Source organism: Pantherophis guttatus, chromosome 2 (genome assembly GCF_059756535.1).
Source record: "Pantherophis guttatus breed Tessera chromosome 2, ASM5975653v1, whole genome shotgun sequence".
In the NCBI taxonomy this organism is placed as follows: Eukaryota; Metazoa; Chordata; class Lepidosauria; order Squamata; family Colubridae; genus Pantherophis; species Pantherophis guttatus.
In genome coordinates, this window is record NC_142064.1 from 255,734,717 (window position 1) to 255,746,364 (window position 11,648).

Consider the following 11,648-nt stretch of genomic DNA (forward strand, 5'->3'; position numbering starts at 1 on the left):
TTCTGTCTATGGGTGTGAAACAATAAAGAATTCCACTTGGAAGAATTGCTACATGTCATTCTTGGTTTTGGGCCCAACAAACTGTACACCAGAATATTTTTCTGCTGACTCAAAGATGGGCCGAGAGCACTTCAATTTCAGTGAATGGCCCAGAAGGAGAGACACCCATTTTAGACATTGGTGTGGTGGCATTGTTGAATCATTCTCTGTCAGCTTCATCTGTCCTAGGATTAGGGTGACTCAAGATCTTGTGGTGCATATTAGCCTGAGAAAGGATTTTCATAGCAACATTCAAAGGAAACGTCCATCTTGTTTCTTGAAATAAAAAACACAAAGCTATGTCTTTTCTGGGGAAAAAAAAAACCTTTATTGAAACAACGTTGACATCCAAGAGTCCTTGGATATGAGACGGGTGGCAAATAAACGTCATAATAACAATAATAATCTGCTTATCATTAAGTAAATACATAGGATTCAAGTCCTATGATTCCAGTCCTATGATTTTGTGGAATTCTAAAGCTGTGTGCTGCCACTGCACAGAGCAAAGTCTGAAACGACACTTGCCTCATTGGTCTCCCCAAGTTTCTTTGCAGCAAAGGTGCATGATATCAAGCATGTGCCAAGGTCAAAGATCTACATTTCCATCCTAATTAGAAGTTACAGTTTCAACTTTAAATGGAATTAGCTATTATTATTATTATTATTATTATTATTATTATTATTATTATTATTATTATTATTATTATTATTATTATTATTATTACCGTATGGCGTTGTTACAGTAGCCAGGAGACCACAATGCTATGCAAAGTAGTAGTTTGGCCTTCCTGTTGTGGCCTGCCAGCGGCCACTGGAGCTGGTGGCAGACTCAGACAGTGAGGAGATTTGGGAGGAACATGGGCCAGTCCTGGAGTCTGGGGAAGGCTCTGATGAGTGCTCTGTGTCAGAGGCAGAGATGGGGCCAGGGCCGTCTGACTGTTGTCAGCTGCCTTCGGAGTTGGACATCAATGGGGCAGAAGAAGAGCTGGAGCCTGTTCCCAGTGTGTGCATACGCAGAGCTGCTAGGAGAAGGGAACCGCTAAGAAACAAGGGTCGACTCAGGAGTAAAGCCACAGGTGGGTGGTGAATGGCCTTTCCCATAGGGAATAAAGAGGAGTGAAAGGGGAGGCGAGTTTTCAGGAGACAATTAGTTCAATTCATTAGAGTGAAGATCCGTTCTTGATTTCTTGCCAAGTATTGTCTGCTCCAGCGTGACGTTTGGAAGATATCGGCCTGGCAGCTCTCCAAGCCTGATAACGGTCTGTAGTTGTGAAATCGCTGGAAAGACTGTTGGCTGGGACTTTGCTGGAGAGGAATTCCCTTTAAACTAAATAAAAGGGCTTTTATCGGAACAAGGAGTTGGCTTCATGCTTTTGGGAAGCCTAGGTCAGAACACTGCCAAGGTTCCAGCTCTGTGATAGGCCATGCTTGCATGCTTTCCCAGGTGCGCTATAAGGAGGGTGAGCTGGCTTCGCACCAGAGAGAAAAAGGAGTGGCTCTTCCTGCTGCATCACCCATAGCCCCCTCCCTTCCTGGAGCTGCCTTGCAAAATGGATCCTGCAACCAGGAAGGTTCAGAGCCATCAGGAATCAGACTGCCTGCACAGAGCATCAACTTCCCAATGAAGTGGTACTTTCCTATCTACTTGCATAGAACATGCTTCTGAACTGTTAGGTGGACAGAAGCTGAGGCGAGTGACGGGAGCTCACCCTGCCCCGCAATGTTAGGACTCAAACAGCTGGAACTGAGACCATCTCCAATGTTGTTAAGACACTGAGCCACTACGCCTTTTAATGGAATTAGCTGATATTAACTCTTGCAAGACTCTTTGAGGTGGATCAGTGTTCTGATGGTCTTCATGTTGTAGAGATGAAAATTGGCAGCCTTTTACAAAAGCGGTTCCCTTGAGTCATTGGAGTACAATTATTATAATCCCTGACCATTAATTTCTAGCCAAATTCTAGCCATGCTTATTTTGAAGCAAGCCCTGCTGTCAGGGTTCCGGCGGACGCCCTAATTAAATCATGACTCTCGAGCCAAGCTTCAAAAGAAATCCAGTTATTTATTAGGAGCCTCATGTTGGCACGTTCCCAAGTGAAGCCAGCTCTGACCCTATGTAATTTACGCTCCGATTATGAACCTGTTTCCCTCCCTCCCACCAGGGTGTGTCATCAATCACATTCGCTAATGGAGCAATTTCACGGGTTGTAGAGGTTACTCCTCTTGGCTGCTGTAGGTAACCTACAGCAGCCAAGGCAGCCTTGGCTGTATAGCTGTAGGGATACAGCCTTGAGAGAGATAAGTGTGGAATGTGCATCTGTCTTTAGCTGCTGTGCCATTTTGCCGTTTCCCATCCCCCCTGGCCTATGGCAACTCGAGAGCAGGCTAGGGAAGCTTTGTGAGTTGACACCCAATACATTTTATAGGAATTATATTGCAGTAAGCATGTGTAGCCTCAACTACAGGTAGCCCTCACTTACTGATTGCCTCATTCAGTGACTGTTTGAAGTTACAATGGTGCTGAAAAAGAAATTTATGGCCAAGCCTTGAACTTGTGGGCATTGCAGCATCCTTGTGGTTACGTGATTGTCATTTGTGACTTTCACAGCTGGCTTCTGACAAGCAAAGTCAATGGAGAACTGGCAGGAAGTTGCAGGTTGTGGTCACAGAAAGTTGCGTTTAAGGATCCACAGTGATTCATTTAATGACCCCATCACTTAGAGACAGAGTTTCCATTCTCAATTGTGGCGGATAAGTGAGGACCACCTGTACGATGTGCACTAGCAATGAATCTACCAGACTTCCAACAGAACGCTAACTTTTTATCTAGCTCCTACAGTAAAGTTTCTAACAGTTGATGTTTAGCGGATCAGCCATAGCTGTGACGGTGGGAAGAAGCAGGTAGATTTTGTATCTCAGGAGCAAGCGGCAAGCAGAATGGCTACAGTTGTCGTTGCAACCAGCAAGAAGAATGTGGCAGAAGTCTGGGAGTTACTCCCATTGCAGAGATTGCTATCACAACAGGAGACTTTGACCCGGTAGGGGACATCTGAGTAGAAAGCCCTGTCCAATTTATTGCATTTTGTCGCCAGGATGCAGCCTCTTGCATAGATGGATTCGTGCACTTTGAAATCTACAAAGATAAAAATGCAGAGTTAGGGTTAAGCACAAGCATTGAGGAAGAGCTGGTGCAGAGATGTGCATACAATAGCAATAGCACTTAGATTTATATACCGCTTCACGGTGCTTTACAGCGCTCTCTAAGCGGTTTATAGAGTCAGCCTATTGCCCCCAACAACTTGGGTTCTCATTTTACAGACCTCGGAAGGATAGGAGCCTGAGTCAACCTTGAGCCAGTGGGAATTGAACTGCTGAACTGCTGGCAGTGGGCAGAATTAGCCTGGAATACTGCATTCTGACCACTGTGCCACCACAATGTGCATCCTTGTATCTACGTTCATTGTATATACTTGTACAGAGTTTAGGTCTCTAGCAGGGATTCTGCAGTGGTGGGATATTGAGGAAGGTAGGAAGTTAGCGCAGAAATGCCAGAATAGAAACTCAAAGGCTCTAGGATCCAACTGAATGGGATCCCATGGAAGCAATTAATTATACCACAAGAGTTGAAGGCAGATGGAGTGGGGTTTGTTGTAAAGTCCTCTATCCCATCCCTGAAGTTTTTATTGGGAGCAAATAGAAACTTCCCCCAGCCCCTTGCCATGGGCTCTTCAATAGGTATACTAAACAAGTTTAGATCATGTTTCCAACTGTCAGCAAACAGTTAAGGCTTGATATTGATTGTACCCGAGACATCCAGTTTGTTTTGAAAAAGTTACACATGCAGTTGTGGAGGGAAGTAAGGGAGGGAAAGAAGGATGGATAGAAAGAGGGAAGGATGGGAAGGGAGGGAGGGAGGGAGGTAGGAAAGGAAAGAAAGAAGGAAAAGAAAGAATGAAAGAAAGGGAGGGAAGGAGGGAGGGAGGGAAGGAAAGGAAGGACGGGAGAAAGAGAGAAAGAAAGGAAGGAGGGAGGAAGGGAAGGAAAGGAGGGAGGGAGGGAGGAAGAAAAGAAGGAAGGGAGGAAAAAAAGAAAGCAAATAAAGAAAAAAGAAAGAAAGAAAAAAAAAGAAAGAAGGAAAGGAAAGAAAGAAAGGAAAGAAAGACAGGAAGAAAGAAAGAGAAAGAGAAAGAGAAAGAAAGAAAGAAAAAAAGAAAGAAAGAAAAAAGGGAAAGGAAAGAAAGAAAGAAAGAAAAATAAATAAATAAATAAAGAAAGAAAGAAAGAAAGAAAGAAAAGAAAAGAAAAGAAAAGAAATCTGGCATCTACAGAAGGCCAGAACAATCCTGGAACACACCTGAAAGTCCCTTGATGGTGCCACACCTCTCTCCTTCGTTACAGCTCACCAGTGATGGCTCCAAGCAGCGTTTTCCAAGGGTGCAGTTAAAACAGAGCAGCGTCTCCTTTCTCTGGCACAGGGCTGGGATACCTGAAGGGGAAATATATTTTTTTAAAAAGTTAGCTCCTGCCAATTAATGCAATCGCTGCTATAGGGAGCAAAAGTGACCTTCTGTATGTCTGTCTCTTTTCTTACTGGCCAAGGTGCCTTGCCAATAGGTTATTTTATGCTGCTTCTTTCTCCCAGTTTTACAAAATTGTAATCCTACAGAGGAGCCTTCCAACTCTGGAAGCATTCCGCCACCCAATAGCAGGATGACAGGACACGATGAGAGTTGCATGCAAGGGTATCTGGAGAGCAGGGCTGAAATCCAGCAGGTTCTGACAGGTTCTGGAGAGCGAAAATTTTGAACAGTTCGGAGAACCGGTAGCGGAAATTTTGAGCAGTTTGGAGAACCGGCAAATACCACCTCTGGCTGGCCCCAGAGTGGGGTGAGAATGGAGATTTTGCAGTATCCTTCCCCTGCCATGCCCACCAAGCCATGCCACACCCACCAAGCCACACCACACCTATCAAGCCATGCCCACAGAACCGGTAGTAAAAAAATTTGGATTTCACCACTGCTGGAGAGGGCACAGTTGAGGAAGGTTACGAAATAACCTAGACTCCAATGAGGAGAATCTCCCCTTCCAGCCTGCAGAGGCCCTGATGAAGCTCCCGTGGTTTCTCCAAAGCTTCTCCCCTTCCAACCTCAACATCTTTCTCTAATAAAAACATCCTCACGCTCCCTTACCAGACATATGGACAAGCTAAAAAGGTTGGATGTGGCTAGGGCTTAGAAGGAAGGCCGCCAGAAAAAGTCTCAGCCTGTAAATTAGACTGGAAATTGAGGGGGGAAAAATATGCTAAACTATTTCCATATGGTCAAGAAATATAGCCAACCAGGAACTGAGCACAACTACAGGAAGACTTCACCATGCCAGGATTGGAGACTCTCCTTATTAAAATGGGAAGAATTTGGAAGACAGGATCTGCCCGGGATGGGCCAGCAAATGGAAAAGCATGCAGAAGCTTGATTATTTATGCACCCCAGGAATCTGTTCTAAGGAAATTCTGGTATTGAACCTTTTTTTTTCTTTTTTGCTTGCCACCAATTATGTTAAACCCAACAGTTCAACAACAATCTGACAAAACGAAACGAAAACCCAGTGTTCGATAAAGGTCACATCAATAAATTAAATAAATAAAAGGAATATGGTGATGGGAGGGAAACCCTAAAACGTATCAGGAGAATCTTTTAATTATAATGGGATGGAAGAATGTTTCAAAACACAGTCTTGTACATTTTTATTCAAAAGCAATATCTCTTGAGTTCCTAGGAACTGCTTTCCATAGATTTATGGTTTATGTTATGCAAGTTAAGATTTAACTGAAAATAAGGAGCAGGTGGAATAAAAATGGAAGAGATTACATTTAGGAGGGAAAAAAATGTAGGACACACCTATAAGAGTTGTGGTGGCACAGTGGGTAGAATGCAGTATTGCAGACTAATTCTGTGAGTGCCAGCAGTTTGATCCTGACTGACTTCAAGGCTGACTCAGCCTTCCATCCTTCTGAGGTCAATAAAATGAGGACCTAGATTGTTGGGGGCAATATCCTGACCCTGTAAACCGCTTAGAGAGGGCTGTAAAACACTGGGAAGCGGTATATAAGTCTAAATGCTATTGCTATTGCTATAAGACAAGGGATTCAGAGACTGGAAGCATTGCATTGGAGAAAGAGCTGGTTGTTGGTCATCAACTTCAAGTTGACTGTGAGACAGCAGTGGGAGGAAGCAATTAGAAGGACCAGTGCAGACCTGAGCTGCATTAGAAGAAGCATCATATCAAGTACATGTGAAGTCATTATTCCCCTCTATCTGGCACAGATGAGACCATATCTGAAGTACAGTGTACAATTCTGGACACCACACGTCCCAGCATATTGACATTTTGAAAAGAGTTGAGAAGACAGCAACAAAGATGAAACAAGAACTTGAGAACATGCCCTATAAGGAGAGTCTGAAGGACCTGAAATGTTAATTCTAGAGTAAAGAAGACTCAGGGAAGACATGAGATCCAGTTAGGTCCAGTGGTGAAGGTATCAGGCTAGAAACAAGGAGACTGTGGGTCCTGTCTAGTCCTGTCTTAAGCATGAAATCCAGCTGGGTGACTTTGGGCCAGTCACTCTCTCAGTCCAATCCATCTCATAGGGCAGTTGTAAGGGAAATAGGAGGGGGAGAAAGGAGGTATTATGTATGTTTACCACCTTGAATTACCTATAAAATAATGAAGGCGGGATAAAAATCATGTCTGTCTATCTGTCTGTCTGTCTGTTTTCTGTCTCTATGTTTAAGAACAGAAAGGAAAGTTATAGCAATGAAGTCAAGAAATGTTTTCCATAACCACAGAAACTAGGACCGGAAATAATGGGTATATCTATCTAAGTTTTGTTTAAATATAGGGCAAAATTTCCTGATAGTAAAAGCCTGTATAACAGTGGGACAAACCTCCTCGGAGGTTGTATATTCTGCATATGTGGTAATGATTGAATTGGTTTTCCTGAAAGTTGCACAGGATTGGATTAGCAAAAGCAACAGCACTTAGACTTTGCTGCCTTCTCTAAGCGGTTTACAGAGTCAGCATATTGCCTCTAACAATCTGGGTCCTCATTTTACTGACCTCGGAAGGCTGATTCAACCTTGATCCGGTGAGAATCGAACTGCTGGTAGTTGGCAGAATTAGCCTGCAATACTGCATTCTAACCACTGCGCCACCATGAGCCTAGATTAGATGATTCTTGGGGCTATTCCACTGCCACAATTCCATAATTCCATAATTATTCTATAATTCTATAATTCATGAATGACGAACGAACGAATAATGAATGAATGATGGATGAGTATTGCATTTCTGTCATGCTTCTAGAAGTTGCTCAGGGCCATGCATGTCCGTTCACCATTCATTTTAAGTTCACAACGAGAACCCTTGTCGGGTAGGTTAGTTTAAGCAAAGGTGACTGGACCAAAATAATCTCTATGGCTGAAGAGTGGCCTTAAACCCGGGTGCCCTTATCAGACATCAAATGGATTATCATTATATAATGAGGAGGTACTTCAGATGTTGCTGAATCTCATTCACATCAGCTCCAGCCTACATGGCCAGTTGAAAGGAATTATGGGAGCTGTGATCTAGCAATGGTCATTTCAGCTCTACCAACCTACAACTTTTTAGAGCAGGGGTGTCAAACTCGATTTCATTGAGGCCGCATCAGGGTTGTGTTTGGGGTGGGCATGGCCATAGTAGGCGTGGGCAGCTCGACATCACTCGTGTCGGGGCTCCTGTGGTGGCCCGAGTACTCTGCCAGCAAAAATGAGCTGCTGAGCTCTGTTTCCGATTGTGACGGTTTCCTGCAACCCTCTGCCAGTGAAAACAGAGCTTGGGAGGGCCCGTTTTCACTAGTAGAGGCACCGTGGGCTGGTCCTTCACTATTTCCAGGGTGATCCCGCAGGCCAGATCTAAGCACCCCGTGGGCTGGATCTGGCCCACATGTCTTGAGTTTGACACCCCTGTTTTAGAGCATCACTCAGATATTGTTGAAGTGACATAAACTGTCCACCTTGTTACTTTTTGGGAGACATAAATATAGTTGTATGATTTGAGAAGATAATATTTATTTATTTGTTTTTCATGTTTCTAAACCGCCTCTCTGTCTCTCTCTCTCTCAATGTAAATAAACGGTGAGGAAACAACCTATATTTGGAGAGCTATTTGCTCCCCATCCTGATTGTGCATATTAACTCTAGAGAACAACTATTTCCACATAATATACGGCAACCAATTGTTTGAATTTGAACAAATGCACAGATGCCATATTGGGATGCGGTGGCTCAGTGGCTAAGATGCCGAGCTTGTCAATCGAAAGGTCGGCAGTTCAGCGGTTCGAATCCCTAGTGCTGCATAACGGGGTGAGCTCCCATTACTTGTCCCAGCTTCTGCCAACCTAGCAATTCGAAAGCACGTAAAAAATCAAGTAGAAAAAATAGGGACCACCTTTGCTGGGAAGGTACAGTGTTCCGTGCGCTCTTGGCATTTAATCATGCCGGCCACATGACCACAGAGTCTTCGGACAGCGCTGGCTTTTCGGCTTTGAATCGGAGATGAGCATTGATCCCTAGAGTCGGGAACGACTAGCACATATATGTGAGGGGAACCTTTACCTTTTACAGATGCCATACTTTTACTCTCCTTACAAACTATACTAAGATTTGAAGTTTAAGGATTATCATGGCATGCCAACTCGAAAGTTGCAAATGCCAAATAATTTCAGGAGGACAGTTCACTTGCACATCAGAAACCTGTGTGTGATGGAGTTTTTTTAAAAAAAGTTTTTTATTTTTCAATTTCAAGAATATAAACATTCCATCTTTCCTTAAGCAGTGTATCGTCTGGGTACAAGTATCTCTGTGCAACATTCTTCACCGTTTGCAACATCATTCAGATTCACATTAATATTGTTTCTCTAAACTTAAAATTATAATTATAATATATTAAACAGCTAAACATTGTAATCATTCTACATTTTCTTCTTAATGCCTTCTAGTGAGAATACCATATTAACATTAAACATCATTATTCTCATCTTACGTGTACTAACAATTTTCATCTTATTCATATCTCTATCTTAATATATTTTCTATTATTCCTTAGTCTTCTTCATCCCAAACTCCTTTTTTATTCTCTAACCATTGATAAAATACTTCCCATATCGTATAATGTTCAGTTTATTCTTTCTCCTTAATTGCTAATGTTAATCTGTTCATTTCTGCACATTCTAGTATTTTCCTAATCACCTTCTCATCAATGGGAATCTCTTCACTTTTCCAATGTTGTGCAAATACAATTCTAGCTGCGGTTAATACATGAATAATTAAACATGCGTTCTCTTTATTATAAATTTCAAATAAAATCCCTAGCAGAAATATTTCTGGTTTCAACTCAATACGTTGTGGTATCTCTTCCAACCATGTCTTAATTTTTATCCAATACTCCTTTGCTTCTCCACATGTCCACCACATATGATAGTAAGATCCAGGTATCTGTGGCCCTTCCAGCATTTAGCTGATTTATCTTTTAACATCTTTGCCAACCTTGCCTGTGCAAGATGCCATCTGTAGAACATCTTCTATAAATTCTCTTTATATGGAGTTGACATTGTTAATTTATAATTCCTGTCCCTCAATTTCTGCCATTTATCTAATTCTATTGTATAACCAAAATTTTTCATCCATGCTATCATTGTCTCCTTTATATGTTCCTCTTCCATCTTTATACCCCGTAATGTGATGGAGTTTTAAGTGGAACAATAGTTGCCCAGGGACAATCTCATTCTCTTGATAGATGAGACCTTACTCCAATGGCGCAGACAACACCTACATCTGGAGACCTCTCCTGCTGCTGTGAAATCTAAGTGTCTTGTCATACTCTTAACACTCCATAACACCTGCTGGGCCTACCTTCTTGACCATTGGGACCATTGATTGGTCTTCTCCACTCAATCAGTCAGGGCCAGACTTTACATGCTTGGTTAGGCAAATCCTCTACTTCACTGAGGGTCAAAGACTTGTCTAGTTTGGCACATCTGCCAAGACAGTTTAGTGGGGTGTGGCAGCTACATGTGTTACATCTACTTGGAGCCACAGAGGGAACACTTGGTGGGGACCAAAGGTGAACAAGCAGCCCTAAAAAGGGTATGGTGAGCCATTCCATCAGAGATGCTACCCAGTGGTGAAATCCAAATTTTTTTTACTACTGGTTCTGTAGGCATGGCTTGGTGGGCGTGGCAGGGGAAGGATACTGCAAAATCTCCATTCCCACCCCACTCCAGGGGAAGGATATTGCAAAATCCCCATTCCCTCCCCTCTCCTGGGAGAACAATATTGCAAAATCTCCATTCCCACCCCACTCTGGGGCCAGCCAGAGGTAGTATTTGCCAGTTCTCTGAACTACTCAAAATTTCCACTACCGGTTCTCCGGAACCTGTCAGAACCTGGTGGATTTCACCCCTTATGCTACCCCCTCCCTGGACACCCCATACCACCTCACACTTAGCATATCTTAATCAACCAATCAGAATAGAGCTGGAAGGGACCTTGGAGGTCTTCAAGTCCAATCTCCTGCTCAAACAGGAGGCCCTACACCATTTCAGATAGGTGGCTGTCCAGTCTCAAAAACCTCCAGGGTTTAAGCACTTACAACTTCTGAAGGCAAAGCTGTTCCACTGGTTAATTCTCCTCACTGTTAGGAGGCTTCTCCTTAATTCCAGGATGCTTCTCTCCTTGATTAGTTTCCATCCATTCTTTCTTGTCCTGCCCCTCTGGTCCTTTGGAAAATAAGTTGACTTATAACTGCCCTCTTCTTTGTGGCAGTCCCTCAAATACTGGAATACTGCTATCATGTCACCCCCTAGTCCTTCTTTTCTGTAGACCGGCCATACCCAGTTCCTGCGACCATCCTTCACATGTTTTTGTCTCCAGGTCCTTGATCTTCTTAGTTGCTCTTCTTTGCATCTCACTAAGCATTAAATAATATTCAGCACAATAGCCTGCTTGGCAAAAAAAATCAGCTGAAATAAACTCCACCAACTTACCTATTTGGAAGAAGCACACTGCTAAGAAAATGCTCAAGACTCCAGTTCTTTTCTCCATAACTCAGATTTTGGAATGTCAAAGTAGTCAGAAGACAGATTGGCAGCTGTACAGCAACTGTGTGAATGAAGAAATACCAGCATCTGCTTTGTTTGAAACAGTATTGGGGGTTAGTTCTACCAGCCTCTATATATTGTGCTGTCAGATGTCAACATCGAGTACCACTAAAATAACAGTGGGTGGAGGTGTGATTGTAGCTACAACAACACACCCTTTTGAACTTGAACTTGGGAAGCTCCAGAATAAACAGAGGTTCGTAGAGAGGGCCTACAATAGGAGGTAAGTTCTGAGGTAATACTTTCCCTCAAGGTCAGGGTATCCTTCCATATTGTGGGGGAAACCAACGGTGGGATCGAATTATGACAGGGGATTGTATGGGAAAGATCGTGGAAGTTGCCTGGGAGAAATTCTGAGTCAATGAAAAGCTATGACATTTCTAGGTAGGGCTCATTAGCCATTTTCCACACC

General features: G+C 43.1%; 1 protein-coding gene across 1 annotated transcript; it reads right to left on the reverse strand.

The window, feature by feature from the left end:
- Positions 1-343: 343 nt before the first annotated feature.
- Positions 344-11,267, reverse strand: LOC117668053 (uncharacterized). The gene is made up of 3 exons (XM_034421739.3): positions 11,123-11,267; positions 4,394-4,525; positions 344-3,172 (listed from the first exon to the last, which is right to left on the reverse strand). Exons 1-3 carry the CDS (start codon positions 11,178-11,180, stop codon positions 2,955-2,957), a joined length of 408 nt encoding a protein of 135 aa, XP_034277630.2. The 5' UTR covers positions 11,181-11,267; the 3' UTR covers positions 344-2,954.
- Between the last annotated feature and the right edge of the window lie 381 nt (positions 11,268-11,648).

Excerpts from the sequence above, each read along its gene's own strand:
- LOC117668053 (XM_034421739.3), bottom strand. The coding sequence starts at position 11,180 with ATGGAGAAAAGAACTGGAGTCTTGAGCATTTTCTTAGCAGTGTGCTTC. Across the intron at positions 4,526-11,122 it reads AGTGTGCTTCTTCCAAATAG|GTATCCCAGCCCTGTGCCAG; the intron begins GTAAGTTGGTGG and ends TTTCCCCTTCAG. Across the intron at positions 3,173-4,393 it reads CACCATCAAGGGACTTTCAG|ATTTCAAAGTGCACGAATCC; the intron begins GTGTGTTCCAGG and ends TTATCTTTGTAG.